The sequence below is a fragment of the Olea europaea genome, chromosome 9, assembly GCF_002742605.1.
Source record: "Olea europaea var. sylvestris chromosome 9, O_europaea_v1, whole genome shotgun sequence".
Lineage (NCBI taxonomy): Eukaryota > Viridiplantae > Streptophyta > Magnoliopsida > Lamiales > Oleaceae > Olea > Olea europaea.
Genome location: NC_036245.1, coordinates 15,425,592 through 15,443,042, shown reverse-complemented (window position 1 = coordinate 15,443,042; position 17,451 = coordinate 15,425,592). Strand labels below are relative to the sequence as shown.

Genomic DNA, 17,451 nt, shown 5'->3' with positions numbered 1-17,451 from the left:
AAAAATGAAGCCTCAAAAATGGCTTAAACGTATTTATATCAAAATATTATTAGACATATATTACAATGGCAGGAAGTACTAGAAAATCCATGATCTGGAAGTACTGGAAATTTTCCCTGCAAGTATCAAAACAAAACTGCTATTCTCTCCCGCTTGGCCTCTTTCATCATGAACAGATAAACTCCTAAAGTTCTTTGTGTTCTTTTGTCAGTTTGTCTTTGTACTTGTATTTCTCCTCTTTTCCATATTTCACCGGATTTCAGAACTTTGTCAATTTCATTTTCTTTTCTGGGTATTTTTCTTTCAAGAAAAGCACAATCAATCTTGTGTGGATAAGCGATTGTGATAATTCATTTGTAAGCAGTGCATGATGGTTGATTCGATTGTATCTTGGTTGAATTTTTATTAGCAATATATGACTTTTTTTATTCATGAGGCTGAAAACTCTGGAATTTCATACGTAATTGATGAACACTTCAATGGTCTTTTGGCAAAATTTAGTTTTTTTCCAAGAGTACTAGTACACAAATTTCATTTTCTTGTCATAATTTGTAGAGTTATGGGAGGAGAAAAATCATGCGGGCTAATTCGAAATGTCAAGAAAACACATTCAAAGGGGATAAGTTGGCGGCAGAGATCACTTTCATATTAAAGAAACAATAATGTTTGACCCTTGTTTTAAGAAAAATCCAATTAGGAAACAACACAAAGATGTTTCTTAAAGTACTGTATTCTATAATCATTTTTTTCACTGTTATGGGATGCAATGCAGCTGCATTTCGGACAGGAAATGACTTGGAGCCTGACAATTAGATAAATACCATAATCATCTATTCATTTATGCCTTGAATAAATTAATAACAAGCACAAAGAGATAAAATTCTGGCGACGAAATGAACACCGATATTATTGGCATAACTCTATCTCCAAAGAATATCCTAATCTCGAATTCCCTGTTTTTGTACTCAAGTAAGTAAACCAGACACTTCAGCTGAACAACCCAAAATGCACGGGAACTTGTGCAGACTTCAACCAAGTATTGCCTTGCAAGAAGGGACCAACAGTAAATTTCAAGGCATCTTCCCTCTTAATTGCTTTGTAACCCGGCCACTTGACTCTGCCAGAAGTACTAGATCCTGGGCCTTTGTTGTTGTATTCCGCGTAATGGAGAGTCTTGAGGGCGAAGTCACCACTCCATTCTAGCCAACCTGCGGGCTGAATCAAGTCATCAATCTCCGTTTCCATTATAATGGTTCTCGAGTACTCCTTCCATGGCCTGCCAAGATAACTCTTGATTTTGGCCTTCTCGGACATGAGTTTATCATCTGCCAAAATGTGACAGTTTTGCAGCACAATCCCAGTGGTTTCCCTTTTGTCTACCCTTCCTTGAGCTGTAACGATATTTTGTTGGTTATCCATCGGTTCTCTCACATATATCATGCAATTCTGGAAAATAGCTGCTGCATCACCAAATATGAAATCTACTGTACCAGTAATGTAACAGCTTCGATAAAATTGTCTGTGAGTTTGAGCGTAGAGGGTATCCTGGTACCCCTCCATTCTGCAATTAAGAAAAATTGAGCGATCAGCCTGCACACGAAGAGCCACTGCTTGATGCTTTTCTGGACCAGCCGTGTTTCTGAATCCGATGGATTGGGCCATGAATCCATCACCTAGTGCGGCTGCCAATACACAGGCGCGATTATTAAGTTTCTGAATTATAAATTATGGCCAAAACATGTAATTTCTTTTTCCTAATTACGTACCAAATGTTGCAGTTTGGAATGTTGGTACCCCATCAACATAATTTTTCTTGCCAGTGACGATGCTTTTCTGGGAACCGTCGCCACAGATGGTAATATTTTCCATCTTCTTAGTAACTATAACATTCTCTTCATAAACGCCTTCTTTGATGTAAATAACATATCTGCAATATTATCACTAATTAAAAACATCTCCAAGTAAGAGAACGAGAAAATTTAAATCAGTTTACATAAAATTTAAGACAAAGGGGTGTAAAAAAAAAAAAAAAAAAAAAAAAAATGAACCTGGGTTAAAAAAAAAAAAAAAAAAAAAAAAAAAAAGAAAGAACACTGCATACCGTCCTTTATATTTTTGAGGTAGATCATTTAATGCTGCCATGATGGTTGTATAGTTTCCACTACCATCTTTTGCCACGGTCACGTTTGCAGTCTGCTTTGGGTCATCAGCTTTAAGAATTCTTCGATCTTCCTCATTTATCCATGTGGGGAATCCATCCTCATATGCCAAAAGATTTCTCTTGAGATTAGGTACTTGAAGTTTGGAAAAGATAGATGAAACTTGTGAGACAACGGCTAAGGCATTGCTGCCAAGTTCCTTGGCAGTTTTCAAGAGTTTCTGCATTGTAGCCTTCTCCTCTCCATCAGGGAATCCATCAATACACGTCTGTTGGTAAGACATTACTGCACTCAACCAATTGTTAATATCAGGCATTCTCGAGGAAATCTTGCCCAAATCCGTGCCCTTAATAGTTGAAATGGAACTATTTAATTCTTCTTTGGCATCTTTTAGAAGTTCCAAACAATCATCAAATGCAGCCTTTTTAAGGGGTGTGTCAAATTTGATAGTCTTGGAATGATCAATAACTTCATCAATCCCCTCAGAAACAACAACCATTGTGGCCTTGAGGATTTCTTTTGGTTGAGTGGCTGCATTACCCTTGACTGTCTTCAAAAGGCTATACTTACATGTTTCCTTGTAATCTGTAACTGCACATACTGCATTCACAGCCTTTTCTGCTGTGACCAGAGGCTTCGGGGCTGCATTCTTTGGTTCCTTATTGAAAGTATCCGCATTTTTTTGATTGAAAAAAACCACACCAATTGCAGCAGAAACTACGAGGAGGATGGCAACACTAGACACAATAGCAATTGTGATCCTTTTCCTTATCTTCTGTTGCCTCTCTTGCTTTCGTCGTTCTGTAATCAGGTCGAAATCTTGGAACGCCATTTTGCTTATTTGCAAATGAGGAAGAAAAAACTCTGCCTTGGCCTTCTTAGACTCAAAAGCCAAGGCAGTAAGAATGTAGAAGTTTTTCCTCCTACCTTTTAGTTTCTACCTCTTCTTTTTATGGTTTTTATTTTTTCGCCTTTTCTTCTCCTTTTTTTAGTAATAAAAATAGTGCAATTTGGTTCCATGATTTAGCAAGAGATGGATTGGAGAAATTTCAGGTCCTCTCACTAAAATAGTATTCAGTTAAGGATTAGACAATTGATGATGGAAAACGTGCCTTTATAACATATTTGTAGCGATTTTTCTTCTCCTTCTGTAATTCTCCTTACATATATATGTGCCTACTCTTCTATCTCAATCACAATTTTTCATAAGTACCATCATGCTAAAAGTGCATGTGTGAACTTAAAAATCACTTCTTCTTTTTTCAGGAAAAATCAGTAAAGGTTAAAAATTTAAAAAGTTCGTAAAAAGAGCGATACATCAATGGTTGAGTTACTCAATCAGATTTGTTGTATTCTCTTTTTGGTTTACTATGATTTTTTGACGTATAGTCATAGTATTGAATAATGCGAAATATATGTTTAAAATTAAATTTTGATTTTGGCATTTAAATAGTAAGGAGTTTTATTGAAAGGCAAACAAGAAAAATCGAAAAGTTTATTTTGAGATTAGGTCGATCTTCCATTCGAAAAGAAATTATTTCCACGTATCGATCACTTAGCTCGAAACCCTTGTTTATCTTATCAAAGTATTTTGTTGGCATCTATTTTAATATTTCGATTACAAAACCTACAACGCTAACTAAATAAAAAGTAAAAGGAAAAAGGTAACATAATTCCCAAAGATAATATGAAATGAAAATAGAAAATATATCAAGAAATTTCATCGGCAGAACTTTCACCGAAAGTTTCATTAGATTACTGAAATTTAATTTGCTTGATTAGGACACAAAATTAGTGCTGTGTCACGTATCATCTTTAAAAGTTATGGAAAATTGCTCAATTGGCATTCATACGACAATTGATTTTCTACGTATCGGTATGTGGAACCTAAGAAATGAAATGTAAAATAAGAATTACGACAACATGTTATAATTGTGCAATGTGGCGTAGTAGTAAATTCCTATACCACTAGCGATTATTAGAAATTTGTTGCCTTGTGTCACATCCCCCATTTTTTGTCAAAGTCAAGAAATATAATTGGTCAAAGTCAATAAGGGTTTAAGTTTAACAAATAATTTTCACGAGACTTAAATTGTAATTTCAAGTAATTGAGGGCTAGAAATGATATAATAAAGGAATCCAAGGATTTAGTTTCTATTATGGAAAATGACTTGCAATTATTCAATATTTATCCATATATATTATCCATTTTCTCATTTTTGGGGGGGAAAAAGAGAGAAGGGCCGAGAGAGACTAGGAATAAAAGAGAAAAGAAGAAAGAAAAAGGAAGAGGAGGAGGTTTCAAGCTAGGGTTCTCAACTTCTTCAATTTCTCTTTTGATTTAGAATGGTAAGTATACGTATATTGAATTGAAAATTTTGGGGTTTATGAAAAATTTATTTTAATTCGAAGTTTAGCAATAATTAGTTGTTATTGATATGTATTTGAGGTTATAAATAGGAATATAGCAAAGAAATGTTATTTGAGTATTGAAGTTGAAGAAAGTTGAATTTTGAAATGGGTTTGTAAGATAGAAACATATTATTTGAATTTTTTGTGATTATATGATGTTAAACATTTAACTTAAGGAATTAGGGTTGATTTCTCCATTTTTAAGTAATTATTATAAGCAATTTTTGGACAAAATCCTACATAGGTGTTATTTCTAAAAATCTGCCCAGAATAGTGCTAATTCTGTCAAAGGTTTTGCTGCCAGATTTAAATAACGAAATTGGTGCCAGCTTTCAATATTATGGGATTATAGTGCTGTTTTTGTCAAAGCTCTTATTTTCGGATTTTTAAAGGTTTTAATGAAGTTATATGACAAGTGTTGAAGTTTACGTATTGGAATAAATTGTGTATAGGGGTTGTATATGAATAAGGTATTGATTTTAAGGAAGTACAAGTGATTTAATGGAATTGAAAATAAATGGTGATTAGTTGATAAATCATTAGAGCGGAGAAAAGTTGGGAAATTGAAGATGTAATAGTAAATATAGAAATTGAGAAATTGAGATGCAGAATTGTATTAATTTAATTGTCTAATTTTAATTGAGTAATTATACCATTTTTCAGGTAGGGACATGAAAGCTAGGAATAGCTTGTCAATTGAGCCAAATTTCTATCCATGGATCTGTGAGTGGAAAAATCTAAATATTTTTAAAGTATTTATGAATTAGGTATATTATCAAAGTATGTGCAATTATGTGTTCGAATTAAATGGTTATTACGAAAATATCTTTTATTATAATACATGTGAGATTTCAAAGATTGTATACGATACATTGTGAATTGGAATATGAGATGTGACTTTGAGATCGACCAGAAAAGTATTCATGATTATGTATTTCTTCTAGTTCACTGAGGGGTCTTGGCCGTGTTCTATCCTACACGGAGGGGTCTTGACCTGACATTGATTTTGATCATGTACATATAGTTCACAGAGGGACTTTGGCCGTATTTTAGAATTGATTACCAGAGGTCTTGAGATCGGCTTTCATTCATGGAGAGGGCCAAAGGCCCGTAGTAAAAGTTCTTAGCTCAAAGGGGGACTATAGATTTTAGTTAGATGGTACATTTTTGGTGGATTACATTTGATGTTATGAGATGATGGTATGATATCAGCTGATGATTATATCGTGGATATGAGATGATATTTACAGAGTTATGAGAATGTCTCATTTTTTTGCTACTATCGTGTGAATTACTAAACGATATGAACTTGATGTTGGGTAAAAATGTTTAAATGAGAAAGTATAATTACTTTCAAACTCTTTCATTCACTGAGTTATAAACTCATATTTTTCCACGATTTTTCTTACAGGTAGTATTGGTCCCTGATAGCTTGAGGAGCCTGGTGGTTTTAGAATTAGAGCCACACGACATATTGAGTGACACGATTCATTTTGGTAGAACAAGAAGTAATCGTTTTGGGCCCATTGCATTATATTTTTCATAAATATTTGATTTTGGCGCATATTTTGTAGTAAGTCATAGTCAGCCTTGGTGGTGGATCTAACATCTAGTCAGCATCTATCATCGGCGCACGTCACGTTCCTAGTCCATTAGAGTGATTCGGGACGAGACGTATTAGAGTGGTATCAAAGCATGGTTTACAAAGTTATGAAAGTCTTCATAGTTCATGCATTGGAATATCATGCATATTTAGTGCGTGTGGTCACACGTTGTGGTGGCAGAAATTACAGGCTCTCAAGCTCGAATGTATGAAACCAAAAATGATATAAAAATATTTTTTTTACGGATCCAGAAATGGATAGTATGTAAGTATGATAGTTGCAATGATTTGATGATTGAAATTATTATTAGTTGCTGATTTGGAACTGTGGTAAATGTAACCTATTAAGAGTTGATTAGATCATAATACATAGGAAAATCATTGGTTATAGCTTGCCCAATAAATACAGGTAAATGATATAATTTGTGTAATTGGAGATAATCAGTGAAGGATTTTAATTATTTTGGGGAAGCTAAATTACCATTAGCGCTATTGATAATTGTGGTGAATCGTAGCCACTTGTTTGGGATGAGAATAGAAAGCATGTGGGTGTACACTTATGCTATATGATAAGAATTTTGTAGAGGACAAAATGATAATATTATATAGAATGTTGATAAATAAAATACAATGTTTTATTATGTATATTATGCATTGAGGAACTTAACATTCATGTGTACTTTGAGAAGAGTCTAGGATGGGCTTAGTCGCCTTGACCAATTAAATGATAGGTTACAAAATGAGAAAGATAGGTAGTGACAAATGAGGTTAGAGGAAAAAAAAAATTTACTCAATGGGTTACTTATTGGTATAGAAACTTGGGGCCAAGGTGATAGAAAATGATTACATAAAGAGATTATGAAATTTATGGTGAAGTGGAATTATGTATGGTAGTATAGTAGTTAAGGAAAATGGTGGGGGAAAAATGAATAATAGATGGAAGGATTAAGAGTTCCATTCAAGGAAATAAAACTTTGATAGGAATATATAATTGGGGACATGTGTGGTCGGAAGTGACCAAGAGTAGAAAGAAAAGAGTATGAATTAGTGTTAAATCACTGTGTACATGATATATGCAATAGTACCATAAATTTAAGGATATGAGGAAAGAAATGGCATTGGGTTCTGTATAAGTATGTGTATTTATCGAAAGAATGAGAAAAGAAAGAAAATAGTAAAGAGAGGTATGGATATCCATTAAGGTTGTGAGTTGGGTATACAGTGGTATCGATATTGGATCGTTAAATATGGGTATAATGATTTTCAATAAGGTTCAACAAATTAAGTACGATGAATCATCTTGTTCAACTTGGGAGACAAGACATGACTATATTTTGTTGTTATATGGTACGATGATTTTCACTTGGAAAGGTTATTTTATTATGAAAGGCATTGTGAATGGTGATAAACAAGGGATAGGACAGTTTTACATAAACAGAATTATGTTATAGTATAGTCTGGTTAAAATGTGAATTGATTTTCCTCTAGCCATTATTGGGTTTATTATGTTGGTTTATAAGTTATCGAGGACGACGTATTAAATTATAAATATGGCTTAGTTTTAAGAGTTATTTGTGATTCCTTTGGGATGACTATCATGTCAGTTATATGTTGAATTTCATGAGTAGAATATCTCATTTTGATCATAAAGATTTGATAAAAATTTCATGTATGACATGTTATTGTACGTAGAGCGTAAAAGGTGAAATAATGTTCTATTAGATAAGAGGTAGTTTTGAGCATGTCATTTAAGTGCACAGGATTTTGTGGATACATTACATAAAGTCAGTAAGGACATATCATCACATTGTACTACCAAGGAAGATGGAATACTAGTTATGGTAAACAAGTTAGGTGGTCGAGATGATGCCCAATAAAAAAAAAAGGGGGAATAGAGATAAAATCTAGGTGTTGTGTTTTTCTTTCTTTATTTAAGAAATTGGTAAGCTTAAGTTTCTTACTTTAATATGAGTAAGTATATTTGAAGTTGTGCAAAACATTGTATTCTCTCTACATATAATTGTGGTGCTTGAGAGAATTAAATTGACAATGAAACGTGAAACATGGAAAGAAAAGAATGAGGAATTGAAGACTGTAGTAGTAAATTGTATGTTATATATGATCATAATTGAAAAGTGAAAATGGAAAATTAGAAGAGAAGAAGATAAGCGGAATATGTATATGGGTATTGCAGGGAATGAATATTTGTAGAGAAGAAGAAATGAAAAATTTTAAATGAAAAGTTGGGAATAACATATATTGGTTCTTAGGAAAGTTATTCAAAGCATATTAATGAAAGAATGAACTTTGAGCCTTGTTGAAGGTTGTTGGAGAAATCATTCGTTATTTTTGCTTTCATTTTTGAAGTGGTTAAGATTGTCACACCCCTCATTTTTAGTCAAAGTCAAGAATTATGATTGGTCAAAGTCAAAGTCAATAAATGCTTAAATTTAACAAATAATTTTCATGGGACTTAAATTGTAATTTCAAGTAATTGAGGGCTAGAAATGATATAATAAAGGAATCCAAGGATTTAGTTTCTAATATGGGAAATGAAATAACTAAATGTGATATTGTATGAAGATTGGGGGATTTGACTTGCAATTATTCAATATTTATCCATATATATTATCCATTTTCTCATTTTTGGGAAAAAAGAGAGAAGGGCTGAGAGAGACGGGGAAGAAAAGAGAAAAGAAGAAAGAAAAGGAAGAGGAGGAGGTTTCAAGTTAGGGTTCTCAACTTCTTCAATTTCTCTTTTATTTTACAATGGTAAGTATATAAGTATATTGAATTGAAAATTTTGGGGTTTATGGAAAATTTATTTTAATTCGAAGTTTAGCAATAATTAGTTGTTATTGATATGTATTTGAGGTTATAAATAGGAATATAACAAAGAAATGTTATTTGAGTATTGAAGTTGAAGAAAGTAGAATTTTGAAATGGGTTTGTAAGATAGAAACATATTATTTGAATTTTTTGTGATTATATGATGTTAAACATTTAAATTAAGGAATTAGGGTTGATTTCTCCATTTTTAAGTAATTATTATAAGCAATTTTTAGACAAAATCCTACATAGGTGTTATTTGAAAATCTGCCCAAAATAGTGCTAATTCTGTCAAAGGTTTTGCTGCCAGATTTAAGTAAAAAAATTGGTGCCAGATTTCAATATTATGGGATTATAGTGCTGTTTTTCTCAAAACTCTTATTTTTGGATTTTTAAAGGTTTTAATGAAGTTATATGACAAGTGTTGAAGTTTATGTATTGGAATAAATTGTGTATAGGGATTGTATATGAATAAGGTATTGATTTTAAGGAAGTACAAGTGATTTAATGGAATTGAAAATGAAATTGTGATTAAATGATGAATCATTAGAGAGGAGAAAAGTTGGGAAATTGGAGATACAAGAGAAAATATAGAAATTGAGAAGTTGAGAGGTAGAATTGTATTAATTTAATTGTCTGATTTTAATTTGAGTAATTATATCGTTATTTCAGGTAGGGACATGAAAGTTTGGAATGACTCGTCAATTTAACAAGATTTCTATTCATGGATTTGTGAGTGGAAAAATCTAAATATTTTTAAAGTTTTATGAATTAGGTATATTATCAAAGTATGTGCAATTATGTGTTCGAATTATATGGTTATTACAGAAAAATCTTTTATTAGAATACATGTAAGATTTCAAAGATTGTATACGGTACATTGTGAATTGGAATGTGAGATGTGATTTTGAGATCGACCAAAAAAGTATCCGTGATTATATATTTCTTCTAGTTCACTGAGGGGCCTTGGCAGTGTTCTATCCTACATAGAGGGATTTTGACCTGACAATGATTTTGATCGTGTACATATAGTTCACAGAGGGGCATTGACCGTGTTCTAGAATTGATTATCGGAGATTTTGAGACCGACTTTCGTTCACGGAGAGGAAAGAAAGTTCTTAGCTCAAGGGGCGGATTATAAATTTTAGTCAGAGGTTACATTTTTTGTGGATCACATGTGATGTGATGAGATGATGGTATAAATATCAGCTGATGACTATATCATGCATATGAGATGATATTTACAGAATTATGAGAATGTCTCAATTTTTGGCTACTATCGTGTGAATTACTAAACAATATGAACTTGATGTTGGGTAAAAAATTTTAAATGAGAAAGTATAATTATTTTCAAATTCTTCCACTCACTGAGCTATAAACCTATATTTTTTCATGATTTTTCTTATAGGTAGTATTGGTCCCTAATACCTTGAGAAGCCTGGTGTTTTAAAATTAGAGCCACGCGACATATTGAGTGATACAATTCATTTTGGTAAAACATGAAGTAATCGTTTTGGGCCTATTGTATTATATTTTTCATAAATATTTGATTTTGGCGCATATTTTGTAGTAAGTCATAGCTAGCCTTGGTGATCGATCTGACACAAGTCAGCATATATTATCGGCGCACGTCACGTTCCTAATCCATTAGGGTGATTCGGGACGGGACGTGTTACCTTATAACTATCAATTAAGCAATTTTTATCTATTTAGAAGGAGATTGACATAGTAGTAAAATTTCAATTTAAAATTGAAGTAATCCAATTGAAACTAAATTGCGGTAAGTGATCATACTAAGCTAAATTAAGTTTAATGACCCAATTGTGATTTCACTAAAAGTGACCACAAGTGAAATTTGAGAAATGATATTCATAGTCGTTAACTACATTAATCGCCCTACATAATATCCTATATGAAAGTTTGTGATTTCATATATTAATGTGTGAGTTTTTTCTTGTCTCGTATATCAAATCACTAACCACCACATATACGCCACGTAGGATGACTGTAACAATGAGTGACTACAAATAGCATTACCCTCATTCAGTAGAAAAACTTATATATCTACAAGAATTAAAGAAAACTGTTATCCTCTCTTGCTTGGCTCCTTCCATCACCAATAATAAACCTCTAAAGATTTTAGTACTTTTCCACATCATTGTGCTTGTATTTCTCTTCTTTTCTATTTTTCTCAGGCTCACATTTCTGCTTTTGTCAGTTTCATTTCACCACTAAAAAACATGGTTTTAGGCACGGATTTTTTGTTCTCGAAATCTCGATATTCATTGATATTACTCTTTATCAACGGAATATTTGCAACCGCAAATCCATTGCTAATTTGAGGGTCGCTGATAGTTATCAACGGATCCTATCGTAGGTAAAAAGTAAACATTTTACCAAAGAATTTTCCATTGATAAAGTGTGAATCTTTTACCAACAAAATTTTCATTGCTAAAAATTTTAATCAATACCAACCTACTTTTCGTTGATAAATGTCTACCCTTATAGTTGGTAAAAATCAATGTTGTAATTAGCCGCATAGGTGTGAGGCATGGAAAAAAATTTATTTATTTTTTATTATTGTTATTATTATTTATTTAATAATTCTAATTTTTTAACTTTTAGCTAACCAAATTGGAAGGCCAAAATATTGTTCAACCACTTATTGGACCACAAATTAATTTATAGAGGGCAACTCCGAAGATTTTGTTGTAAACTTTCGATGTGGAATAACTGAATTACTTTTACCAACGGATAATCCATTTCTAATTACCAATAAAATATCAGTAGGTGAAATATCCAAGTGTTAAATGATTACATGAGGCACAGAACATCCGTTAATAAAGAGATATCATCTTTGAAAATCCGTTGATGATTATCGTAATTCAAAGTGAATTACTTTACCAACGGATAATCCGTTTCTAATTATCAACAGATTGCATCTGTTGATAATATTCGATACGTCACCTACGAATATTCCGTAGGTGAAATATCCAAATGTTAAAGGGTTACATGAGGCATAGAATATTCGTTGGTAAAAAGATATCATCGTTAACAATAGAAAATCCGTTGTTGATTATCGCAGGTGAAAGTAAATAACTTTTATCAACGGATAATCCATTTCTAATTACCAACGGATTGCATTCGTTGATAATTTTTCATAGGTAAAAAGCTGCTTTTTAGTAGTGTTTCTTTTATGGGTATTTTTCTTACGAGAAATCTGCACCGGCATTCTCGTATGGATATGAGATTTCAATAATGCATTTGAGGTAGTAAATGTTGATTAATTTCATTGTTTCTTTTTGCATCTTTGGTGAAATTTTTAAGTAAGATTGCAATTTTTTTGCTTCATGAGGCTGAAAAATGTGGAATTTTATTCATGTTATTGACTAGCAATTCAATGGTCTTTTGTCAAAATTTATTCTTTTTCAAGAAGAATAGTAGTTCACGAAATTCATTTTCCTATCATATTTTGTCTAGTTCCGTGGTTCTTTTGAGTACTGGGAGAAGAAAATCTTCTAGACAGATTCCAAATGCCAAGAAAAGACATTAAAAGTGGATGAGTTGGTGGCAGAGATTTTTTCTTGAGGATGATGAGAACTAGCTTGCTTTGAAGGATAAGGATATGTTTGAGGGTGTGGACTCGGAGGAGGGCTCGAGTGATGATGAATTCTCTGAGAACAAAAAGTTTGAGGAGTGGAAAAGCCAGTTGAGGCGATCATAGAGTTAAGGGAAGCACAAGAGAATGCAAAGAATAATGAGAATAGAAGGTGGGAGGACTGGCTTGTGAATGGAACTAATGGTGCATCATGGGTTCAAGAATTCAATGGCACAGTTGGAGAACCTTTAAATGATGTGGGAGAAGATTTTAGTGAGCTAATTTCTGGTAGAGGATTGATTAAGTCAGTAAGGGAGTTGTTTCAATGCAGAGAAGATTATGATATTCCGTATGAAGAACATGTCTTCCGTTATGCTTCATTCAATTCGGTAAGTGACTTCATGACAATTTTTTAAATAGCTTGTGAATGGAACTAATGGTGCATCATGGGTTCAAGAATTCAATGGCACAGTTGGAGAACCTTTAAATGATGTGGGAGAAGATTTTAGTGAGCTAATTTCTGGTAGAGGATTGATTAAGTCAGTAAGGGAGTTGTTTCAATGCAGAGAAGATGATGATATTCCGTATGAAGAACATGTCTTCCGTTATGCTTCATTCAATTCGGTAAGTGACTTCATGACAATTTTTTAAATATCTAATTTGCTTTCACGCATTAAATTAAATTCTTATTTATGTTATAATTTATCATTATCAATCTCAATCTTTGATTCCCTGATCATGAATTATTATAGCACGATAATTGACTGATATCGAATCAATTGCTAAACTCAAGTTTGTAAGACCATCAACTGGACAATCAGCTTTCTGCACAGTGACACCACGCCTTTCAGTGTGGAAAGTATACTGCAAGTAAAAAAATTGTCATACTATACTATGACATTTGAAGCATTATGAACAAAAGCTGAGATGAAGCAAGCATCTTTGTTTGACCTTTATATAAGATTGAACGAGTATTTCTATGCTTTGACCGGCTAAATTTTTGGCCATACTTGTTATTGTTCCATAGGCTATGGATTTCTTGGTTCACGACTATGTTCTTATGCCATTTCTGGACGGATGATAATTGACACACAATTAATGCATTTTGAGTTCTTTTGGATCAGTTGGAATAAGCTACTTATCTAAATTACCTTGTATCAACGTGGGAATGATTTTCTTTTGATAATTTCATTATTAATAACCCTACGCTGTATACTTAAAGAAGAGTTTTGTATCAAGGGCATCTAAGAAAGATCCTAATTCTGTTACAGTTAAAAAGCCAATTGTTGCTTTCATTTTTGTCGAAATGTCAATCGAGTTATATAGAATATCAGCATTTTAAACAATAGTACTTTAAGGGGCTCGTTTGTCTAATTTTATGAAAGTGCATCTTTTAGTTAAAAGAGTTTTAAGATGAAACTAGTTCATTATGACTTCCTCTAGGAGTGCTAAGGAAATAAGAAGCTCTTTTAGAAATTAATTTCTAAACATAAATTAAGGTAGCTTTCTAAGGAAGCCCTTCTACGAGGAGCAAAAGTAAAAGGGATGCCAAACGGGACCTTTAGTCCATTTATGCTGAGTGTACATTTGGTTGATCTTAAAAGTAAGTCAAACTTGCATCTAAGTTTCTTATTTTTTCAAATATGATTTTCAAAGTTACTTTTTACTAACAAAACTTACTTTTATAGAAAGTATATCTTAACTTGCTTTATAAAGAAGTTACTTTTAAGCACAATCAAACATTCGTATTGCCCATATTAACACAAAGTGGTCCACCAACACCATTACTGTGTAGCTTAGTTTCCAACATGTTGACTCTAATAAGCCAATTCCATAACAGGACTTTGGTTTCACAGAATGTCTATACATTTTGTGAACCATATGTTAAGTCTATATTTTGGACATGGGATTCAAGTCTCAAACCTTGCAATGGGAACCATGACAATCCACCATGCTCTATGATCATGTGCCCACATCAAACTGGCTTTGAACTAGCCCATGACTAATCTTAGACGAACACTGCTATGTCATCTATTGTGTTTAGGACCCAAATTAAAAAAAAAAATTGTTTCCTTATTTTCACATGATTTTATTGGAAATATAATATTTCCTTATTTCACATTATTTCCATCTTTTCAGCATGGTATGTACCTATAATAGTAATTTCTTCTTTCAATTTAGTTCAAGCCAAAATTGCAATGTTATAATTTTCTCTCTATATCGTTGTTATAATAAAATATCGTTTCCCCTACTTAACTCTCTTTGATTACTTTACTTTAAATCTAGTTTCATCTTTGTAATTTTGTTACATATTTCATACAATGTCATTAATCTTAATTCTTGTGTCGCCTTTGGGATTAACAGATGGTATCAGAGCTAGGCTCTAGGTTCTTCATGAATTAATTGGCATTTTTTAGAGATGGCTACATTGAAATAAGACATTTTGTTGTTGGATTGTAATACAAAGTTTTCTTTATGGCAATTAAAGATGGGGCCTATTTTGGCGCAGTTGGATTTGAACGATGCTTTGCTAGGTTATGAGAAGATGCAGCTAATTGGATAACGGAGAAGAAATAATGGAGGGATGGAAAGACTTTATCGTAGATTCATCTTCATTTATCGAATAATATTCTGTAGTACGTCTTGAAGGAGAAAACAGCGGTGCTTTGTGGTTAAATTGGAGCAATTATGCATGACTAAGAGTCTCACTAGCAATTGACTCTAAAGCAAATGATGTATTCACATCGCATGGTAGAAGGAGGGTCACTGAAAGACTACATTAATGTGTTCAAGAAAATAGTTGCAGATTTAAAGACAATGGAGGTTAGTGCAATGAGGACTTGGCCTTGATCATATTATGTTCGCTGCTCATCTCTTATTCGTCATTTCAGGACGCCATACTATACAGTTGTAATACTTTGACCATTGAGGATGTCTACAATTCTCTATTATCAAAGGAGAAGATGAAGCGTTTGGTTGGAGCTACATCGGGGGATGAGGAAGCTCTGGTATCTTATGGTGATAGACAAAGGGGTAGATCGAGGACGAACTTCAACAATTTGTACTGCTTCTGCTGCAAGAGGAAAGGACATGTTAAGAAAGATTGCGATAAGTTGCAAGCTAAAGGTAATTTAGCTACAAATCATAGGGGACAATCACGCAATTCGGACGAGACTAATGTTGCTAAGGATTTTTCAAATGGCGGTGATATGATGTTGACCGTGGTATCTAACTTGGGGTCTAAACCTGACGATGAGTGGAATCTCAATTTGGCATGTCCGTATCATATGTGTTCCAACTGAAATTTTTTTTCAGACATATGAGGCTGTCAAGTAAGGTGGAGTTGTGATAGAAAACAACCAGTCTTGCCGTGTTGCTGGAATCGATCGAGTTAGATTAAGGTTGCAGGATAGGATGGTCAGAACAATTGATTATTCCAGACCTGAAAAGGAATCTCATCTCGTTGAGTACGTGGATGCAAAAGGGTATAATTTCTCTGGTGGAGGTGGAGTCTTGAAAGTCCGAAGGAGTGTCCAAGTTGTACTGGAAGGACGAAAGAAATCTCAGTTGTACATATTGTAGAGAAGCGCAAAACCAGTTGTTTCGCGTGGGTTGTTGCTAACAATTAAAAAGGGATCAGACGATTGTGTAAGGAACAGACCTCTTGAGACAAAATCCCAAAAAGGGGTGCTTTATTGGCGATTGTTTTACAATTGGAAATAAAACAGAATGCCTCCAAAGGGCGCAAGTACACGAGTACTAAAAGAAGTGTTTAAATTTAAACTAAGAAATCGAAATTACATATTCTCTGTTTGAGAGTGTTTGATTCGGGGGCTTTTCTCTATGTCTTCTCTTCCTTTTATATTCCCTTGATGATTTTTTCATGACAAACCACTTGGAAACTGCTTGATTGCTATATAACTATCCACTTTCTTTATGGTGGCTAACTTGTCGTGGAACTGCTCTCTAACTGTTGTCATAACTCTTTGTCGTTCAACCGCCTTCATTTGGACTCCTTGAATCGTGGAATGTGATAAGATCACTCAATAACTGCTTCAATAAACTGCTATTCTGAATAACCATAATGTTTTATACTTGTTAAGATCCTGGGCGATTCGAAGGTTTGGGTGAGAACGGGGTCATCGCTCTAGACGACCGTAAGGTACTCCATTTGCTCAGATTCTGGGCATTTTGCAAGCTTGGGCGATGATGTTACCGTGTTCGTGGGCTTCCGTCGCATTCATCAATAATCCTGTTTGGACCTTTATCCTGAATTCCCCAATTGGGCTTCACTCTTTGTGCTATTTGATTTGGGCTATACTTTTAGTGTGTCAACAATTACCCCCCAGTATGGCAGAATTAATATCAATTATTAATCTTTGCCTTATTCACTTCGTATTTTGTAGCAATATTTGAAATTCCCAAGAATTTCAATTATTATTTCCTTCTACAGCCTGAAAAGGTGTAACGTTACAAACCCTTCTAAACCCAAAAGACACGCCATTTCATCGCACCACCAAACCACGTCTCTATATTTCGCGCTTCATCCTCGCTATTTTACTGTTCATCTTCTTACTTCTCTGCTACGTTTCTCAGGCAAACCTTAAAAAACTGTACTTTGTTCCCAATGGCGACTTCACAAACTCAATCTGATGATTCTTTTAGTTTCGAAGACTTCCAGAAAATCCTTACTAGGCCGTATGTAAATCCAAACTTCCTTGCACAAGCTAATGCTGACCTCAATGAGTTTTATCTGAGTCCATCGTTCAATAATGCCGAAGCTGTTGGACAAGTGGCGGTGGGCCAGCTGTTCCCTTGCACTCAAGGTCCTCTGTTCCTGAACTCTCTGC

The 17,451-nt window shown here is 33.6% G+C and overlaps 1 protein-coding gene and 1 long non-coding RNA gene across 2 annotated transcripts; one reads left to right on the top strand and one right to left on the bottom strand.

Annotated features, from left to right (window-relative positions):
* Positions 1-809: 809 nt before the first annotated feature.
* LOC111400083 (pectinesterase-like) lies at positions 810-3,073 on the bottom strand. Its single transcript, XM_023027533.1, has 3 exons — positions 2,102-3,073; positions 1,767-1,927; positions 810-1,682 (listed from the first exon to the last, which is right to left on the bottom strand). The coding sequence occupies exons 1-3, from the start codon at positions 2,989-2,991 to the stop codon at positions 988-990; spliced, it is 1,746 nt and encodes a 581-aa protein (XP_022883301.1). The 5' UTR covers positions 2,992-3,073; the 3' UTR covers positions 810-987.
* A 1,323-nt stretch (positions 3,074-4,396) lies between these two features.
* On the top strand, positions 4,397-9,914 carry LOC111399805. The gene is made up of 3 exons (XR_002703809.1): positions 4,397-4,508; positions 5,235-5,294; positions 5,983-9,914. It is a non-coding gene; the product is annotated as an uncharacterized LOC111399805 (long non-coding RNA).
* Positions 9,915-17,451: the final 7,537 nt, after the last annotated feature.